Below are 6,582 nucleotides of genomic sequence, written 5' to 3'. Positions count from 1 at the left end.
GGTCTTTGAACGGTTTTAAAAGATTTTCGAAATGAGGCAACCAGCAACCGGACCAACCCCAAATTGGGGCAACTGCAACCGAAAAAAAGACCGGACCATGGTCCGGTTCAGTTTGGTCCACCGGTTTTTTGCGGTCCTATGGACTGAACCTTTAAACACTAATCTATTCCCAACTGGATGATACCTGGCTCTCCGCTGTTCTGGGTGTAAATTTCTCCAGGCAATGCAAACATATTGCTTTGTGCCATCATATCTTTATTGCTAGCTTCCTCAACAATCATTTTAGCAGACTTCCCATTTGTCCCTCTAGGTACTGGTTGTCCTGTGAGCACAAAAAACATCTTATGACCGGACATTTTAATTTTTCCCATTCTAATATGTTCTTCCCTATGAGGACAATTCATTGCGAAATGCCCTGTTTCTTCACAGTACCAGCATCCGTCTGAACCCATTCTCCAAGTAGGCTGTGTCTGCCTCATGGTGGGTGCTGAGGTAACATGCTGGGTCATTAACGTCTCAGTTAATTTGTTCATTTCTTGTCTAGATGCTTGGAAGGCACTCATTTGTGCTTTTTCACTCAATGTAATTTTATCCATGAGTAACACAACTTTCTGGTTTAATTCTCGGATATCATCTTCTAGCTTAACACTATGTACTGGCGTAGTATGCGTGTGATGCTCTTGTGTCGTCCGTGTTTCTGTCGCATTGACACCAACCCAGGTATCACTTGAAGAGCTAATCCCTTGTGCATATCCTGCAATAGTCTCAGCCATTTCAATTACATCTAGGATAGGATATGGATCCTCTGGATGGTGTTCTTTTCCTTCAGCAGTTTTTCCTTTATCATCTTTGGAAATTTTAATATTGAGACTTCCTTCCACTTGACCTCTGAAACTATCCTCAACTAATTCTCTGTTGCTCACCAAGGCAGGTGGCGTCAAGAGTAATTTTTGTTCTGCCCGAAAGCTTCTGGTAAGGGTTTTAAGTGCAATAAAGTCATCAATATTGATGCGCTGATGGTCTTTACAAATTTTTCTTAAATTTGCCAGTGTTCCTTTTCCCGCCATCTTTGCTTCTGGATAATCATCAAGGTCTTATCAGTGCCCCCCTAATTCCTGCAGGAATCCGGTCATTCCGGTGGATTCCGGAGGAATGAAATTTGGCAGGGAGGCCTGCTATTTTCATCATTCCGGTGCCTTACCATTCCGGCGGAATTTGGGCATTCCGGAATTGACACCGGAATGATCCGCGGAATGCACAGGAACGGAATGTAACGGAATCCAGTCCTTTGTTTGTTTATTTTAGTTCTGTTACCAAACAAAGGCAACGTTACCAAACAATTGCAACACCCTTTCCTTTCACCCACCACCAACCATCCTCGTCCCCCCACTTCCATTCCCTCCCACCACCCACGTTGGCAACGACAACGATGACCACACCACACTACCCAACAACAGCCACGACCACACCAGCATTGAACGGAAGCGACCACCGCCAGCGAGGTGGCACCACGACAATCCACGAGCGCCCACGACAACGTGGCCGATCCACGGGCGCCGCCATCAACCAGGGCCCACCACAACCACCACACCAGCCAGCCACGAACGACACACCACGCGCCCACCAGCATCATCAACATGACACCGATGCAACGTGGCAGCGAAACGACGTGGGAACGAGGTGGCAAAAAGACGACGACGACGCGACGTGGGTACGAGGCGACAACGCAATGACGACAACGCGACAACGACAACGCGACATGGGTACGACGGCAACGCGACGTGGGTACGAGGCGACAACGCGACAACGACGACACGACGTGGGTATAGTGTTGCCGCGGCTTTGGCTTTTAGCTGGTTCAAGTCACAGCTGAGCTGAAATTAAAGCTGAGCCGAGCCGAGCCGATTGATCTGGCTTGGCTACTGCTTGAGCCGGCTAGAGCCGGGATTTTCAGCCTCATCAACCACACATGCTAGCTCATTCGAAACAAATAAAATTGGCCTTTGTCTGTACATATTATTCAACTAGTATGTAATAGAATATACTTTAAATGAACCTAAGATCATAGAAAATAGCTAAGAATTGCCTGAGACGGTGTGACAGAGTCACACCCCCAAAACAGAGAATGTAATATATCTCTGGAACGCGGACATGCGAACCTCTCGTCTCTTCAGGACCTTCAAACGACACTGAATATGTTTTAAACGAGCCCTAGATCATAAGAAACGATGGAAATTTGACCAACCTAGGGTACTTGCTCCCCAAAACAGAAAATGGAACATAGCTCCAGAACGCGGACATGTGAACCTCTCGTCTCTTCGGGACCTTCAAACAACACTAGAATATGTTTTAAACGAGCCCTAGATCATAAGAAACGATGGAAATTTGACCGACCTAGGGTACTTGCTCCCCAAAACAGAAAATGGGACATATCTCCAGAACACGGACACACGAACCTCTCATCTCTTCGGGACCTTCAAACAACACTAGAATATGTTTTAAACGAGCCCTAGATCATAAGAAACGATGGAAATTTGACCGACCTAGGGTACTTGCTCCCAAAACAGAAAATGGGACATATCTCCAGAACACGGACACACGAACCTCTCATCTCTTTGGGACCTTTAAACGACACTGAAATATGTTTTAAACGAGCCCTAGATCATAAGAAACGATGGAAATTTGACTGACCTAGGGTACTTGCTCCCAAAACAGAAAATGGGACATATCTCCAGAACACGGACACGCGAACCTCTCGTCTCTTCGGGACCTTTAAACGACACTGGAATATGTTTTAAACGAGCCCTAGATCATAAGAAACGATGGAAATTTGACCGACCTAGGGTACTTGCTCCCAAAACAGAAAATAGAACATATCTCCAGAACGCGGACACGCAAACCTCTCGTCTCTTTGGGACCTTCAAACTACACTAGAATAGGTTCTAAACGAGCCTTTAATCAAGGATGATGATGGAGAACTCACAAAGATAGAGTACACCCTCCTGATGAATCATGAAACTTAGCATGACAGATATCTCAAAAATATGATAGCGGATGCCTCTCGTCTCTTCAGGCCCTAAAATCGACATCAAATAGCTGGTAATCAACACTCATTTGGTAGAAAACGGTACAGAACTGACCAAGATACAAAATAGCCTCATGGTGTCTATCCAGCACCTATTACATGTTTCTTAGGGCTAATATTGGGCTATTCTGGTACCCATTTTTACATTATACTATGTGGAGTTCATTTACAATTGATATGGTACACTACTCAAGTTTACGGTTAAATATAAAGTGGGGGAGGCTTACTTGGCTGAGATAAGCCTGCCCTAAATCTCAACCCACCCTAAAGTGCCTCAGATATATATAGCGCTTCAGCATTTGTCATGTCTCTTTTGCGTTCCTTGTCCTCTTCTCCTCATACCACCACCTCCCCCCAATTTATGTACAATCGTAAACTTAAGTAGTGTACCATATCAATTGTAAACAAGTTCCACATAGTATAAGTTAAGACTGGGCACCAGAATAGCCCAATATTAGCCCTAAGAAACATGTAATAGGTGCTGGATAGACACCATGAGGGTGTTTTGTATCTTGGTCAGTTCTGTACCGTATTCTACCAAATGAGTGTTGATTACCAGCTATTTGATGTCGATTTTAGGGCCTGAAGAGACGAGAGGCATCCGCTATCATATTTTTGAGATATCTGTCATGCTAAGTTTCATGATTCATCAGGAGGGTGTACTCTATCTTTGTGAGTTCTCCATCATCATCCTTGATTAAAGGCTCGTTTAGAACCTATTCTAGTGTAGTTTGAAGGTCCCAAAGAGACGAGAGGTTCGCGTGTCCGCGTTCTGGAGATATGTTCTATTTTCTGTTTTGGGAGCAAGTACCCTAGGTCGGTCAAATTTCCATCGTTTCTTATGATCTAGGGCTCGTTTAAAACATATTCCAGTGTCGTTTAAAGGTCCCGAAGAGACGAGAGGTTCGTGTGTCCGCGTTCTGGAGATATGTCCCATTTTCTGTTTTGGGAGCAAGTGCCCTAGGTCAGTCAAATTTCTATCGTTTCTTATGATCTAGGGCTCGTTTAAAACGTATTTCAGTGTCGTTTAAAGGTCCCGAAGAGACGAGAGGTTCGTGTGTCCGCGTTCTGGAGATATGTCCCATTTTCTGTTTTGGGAGCAAGTACCCTAGGTCAGTCAAATTTCCATCGTTTCTTATGATCTAGGGCTCGTTTAAAACATATTCCAGTGTCGTTTAAAGGTCCCGAAGAGACGAGAGGTTCGTGTGTCCGCGTTCTGGAGATATGTCCCATTTTCTGTTTTGGGAGCAAGTGCCCTAGGTCAGTCAAATTTCCATCGTTTCTTATGATCTAGGGCTCGTTTAAAACATATTTCAGTGTCGTTTGAAGGTCCCGAAGAGACGAGAGGTTCCCGTGTCCGCGTTCTGGAGCTATGTCCCATTTTCTGTTTTGGGAGCAAGTACCCTAGGTCAGTCAAATTTCCAGTACTTTATTGTGCCCTACCTATTCCTGTCGGACTCCGCTCATTCCTGCGGATTCCGGTGGAATGGGACCGGACTCCGGCGGAATCTGCAGGAATGGGACTGGAATCCAGTGGAATCCAGCGGAGTCCTGCGGAATCCAGCGGAATCCAGTGGATTCCAGTTGAATAAGACCACAATCCACCATAAATAGCAGTACTTTACCCTCCCCCACATGCTCTGATCAGAGTATCTACAATCAGAATGGATCAGCACTGATCTAGAGGTCAGGTGACTTAATCTGCATTGATTCAACTCAATACTCAGAATTTCTTATAAAATTCACTTCTAGTCAAGTCATTCATCTCAATAAATCAAATTTTAATGTATTTTATTAATGACATGAGTCTATTTTACTACATACAGTGCATATTAAAGAAGGGGATGGATAAGGGGCAGGGACAAGGAAATGGGGAGGGACAGGGAAGGGGGCAGGGAAAAGGGGGTACATGGAAATGGGGAGGGACAGGGAAGGGGGATGGGAGTACATGGAAATGGGGAGGGACAGGGAAGAGGGGCAGGAAAAGGAAGGGAGGGACAGGGAAGGGGGAGGGACAATGCACTCGTCGTCGTCGTGTGATGTCGTGGTGGCTGTTAGCGAGATGGGATAGGATGAAGGAGAGTCAGGGGACTCACCTTTGTGTGAACGACGAACGACGTCGTCGTCGTCGTCGTTCGTCGTTTGGTTGCCACATCGCTGACAGCGACGTGGCACCTTGGTTTCCCATCGGCGGGGGCACGTCGTCGTGCATTGACGTGGGTGTCCGTTGGCGTGGTCATCGTCCATTGACGTGGTGGTGGTGCGTTGACGTGGTCGTCCGCTGGCGTGGTCGTCGTCCGTTGAGGTGGTGGTGCGTTGACGTGGTCGTCCGCTGGCGTGGTCGTCGTCCGCTGGCGTGGTCGTCGTCCGCTGGCGTGGTCGTGGTCCGTTGACGTGGTCGTGGTCCATTGACGTGGGCGTCCGTTGGCGTTTGACGTGGGCGTCCGTTGACGTCGTGGGGCGTGTCGTGGTTCGTGGGCGTGGTCATGGTCGTCGTGGTCGTCCCTCGTGGTCCGTTTTCGTCCCCTCGACCTCGCCGGGGCTCGTTTGCTTGCTGACGTGGCGTTGCCGCGTTGTTGATGTGGTCGTTGTTGGCGGTCGACGACGTTTGTGGGCGGTGGTGGCCACAGCTGACCGTGGTGACGTGGCGTGGGTGGGTAGCGGGCGCGCGTTTACGAGGAGCGGGGACGTTGGTGGTGGTGGGAGGAGAGGTTAGTGGTGGTGGGAGAGAAGAGGGTTGTATTTGGATGAGCGTGAAAGCCGTTGCCAAACAAACCGGATTCCGGTTGCATTCCGTTTTTGCCAATCCGGGGACCATTCCGGTCACAATTCCGGAATGCCGAAATTCCGCCGGAATGGTAAAGCACCGGAATGGAGAAAATAGCAGGCCTCTCTGCTAAATTTCACTCCTCCGGAATCCACCGGAATCCACAGGAATGACCGGAATCCTACAGGAATTAGGGGGGCACTGATAAGACCTCCAAATTTCCATCGTTTCTTATGATCTAGGGCTCGTTTAAAACATATTCTAGTGTCGTTTGAAGGTCCCGAAGAGACAAGAGGTTCGCGTGTCCGCGTTCTGGAGATATGTCACATTTTCTCTTTTGGGGGGAGTTGAGCTGTATCTCAGTCAGCTTTACACCATTTTTCTTCACTGAAAGCTCGTTTACATTGTATTCTGGTTGTATTTGAAGGAGCTGAAGAGATGACATCCATACGTGCTCCTATTTCCATGCTATCTCACATCCTTCCCTATTTTTTTTGCGAATTTTTATTTATTTTCATAATCATTTGGTTTCTATTATAGTTCTATGCTCGAAATATACATTACACTGTGTATCTATCAGGTAGACAGCATCTAATTTACCCAGATTTATAGTCACATCACTTTGAGAATTATGTGCCGGCTTGAGCCGGCTTTGGGTCAGCTAAAAGCCGAGCCGAGCCACTTAAGGAAATTTAGCTGGCTTACATAAGCCGGCTCTCAGCTAGCCGAG

General features: G+C 47.1%; 4 protein-coding genes across 4 annotated transcripts; 2 read left to right on the top strand and 2 right to left on the bottom strand.

The window, feature by feature from the left end:
- Positions 1-1,429: 1,429 nt before the first annotated feature.
- Positions 1,430-1,878, top strand: LACBIDRAFT_333321 (uncharacterized protein; the record flags this gene model as incomplete). Its single annotated transcript, XM_001887941.1, has 2 exons — positions 1,430-1,785; positions 1,830-1,878. The coding sequence occupies 2 exons, from the start codon at positions 1,430-1,432 to the stop codon at positions 1,876-1,878; spliced, it is 405 nt and encodes a 134-aa protein (XP_001887976.1).
- A 367-nt stretch (positions 1,879-2,245) lies between these two features.
- Positions 2,246-3,384, bottom strand: LACBIDRAFT_333320 (uncharacterized protein; the record flags this gene model as incomplete). The annotated part of the gene is made up of 7 exons (XM_001887910.1): positions 2,246-2,337; positions 2,457-2,486; positions 2,605-2,634; positions 2,753-2,782; positions 2,984-3,076; positions 3,141-3,177; positions 3,349-3,384. The coding sequence occupies 7 exons, from the start codon at positions 3,382-3,384 to the stop codon at positions 2,246-2,248; spliced, it is 348 nt and encodes a 115-aa protein (XP_001887945.1).
- Positions 3,385-3,651: 267 nt separating this feature from the next.
- LACBIDRAFT_333319 (uncharacterized protein) lies at positions 3,652-4,769 on the top strand (the record flags this gene model as incomplete). The annotated part of the gene is made up of 6 exons (XM_001887940.1): positions 3,652-3,757; positions 3,959-3,988; positions 4,107-4,136; positions 4,255-4,284; positions 4,403-4,493; positions 4,703-4,769. The coding sequence occupies 6 exons, from the start codon at positions 3,652-3,654 to the stop codon at positions 4,767-4,769; spliced, it is 354 nt and encodes a 117-aa protein (XP_001887975.1).
- A 129-nt stretch (positions 4,770-4,898) lies between these two features.
- LACBIDRAFT_333318 (uncharacterized protein) lies at positions 4,899-5,903 on the bottom strand (the record flags this gene model as incomplete). The annotated part of the gene is made up of 3 exons (XM_001887909.1): positions 4,899-4,901; positions 5,182-5,715; positions 5,862-5,903. 3 exons carry the CDS (start codon positions 5,901-5,903, stop codon positions 4,899-4,901), a joined length of 579 nt encoding a protein of 192 aa, XP_001887944.1.
- Between the last annotated feature and the right edge of the window lie 679 nt (positions 5,904-6,582).

This window comes from Laccaria bicolor, genomic scaffold (genome assembly GCF_000143565.1).
Source record: "Laccaria bicolor S238N-H82 LACBIscaffold_49 genomic scaffold, whole genome shotgun sequence".
In the NCBI taxonomy this organism is placed as follows: Eukaryota; Fungi; Basidiomycota; class Agaricomycetes; order Agaricales; family Hydnangiaceae; genus Laccaria; species Laccaria bicolor.
This window is presented reverse-complemented; position numbering and strand designations above follow the sequence as displayed.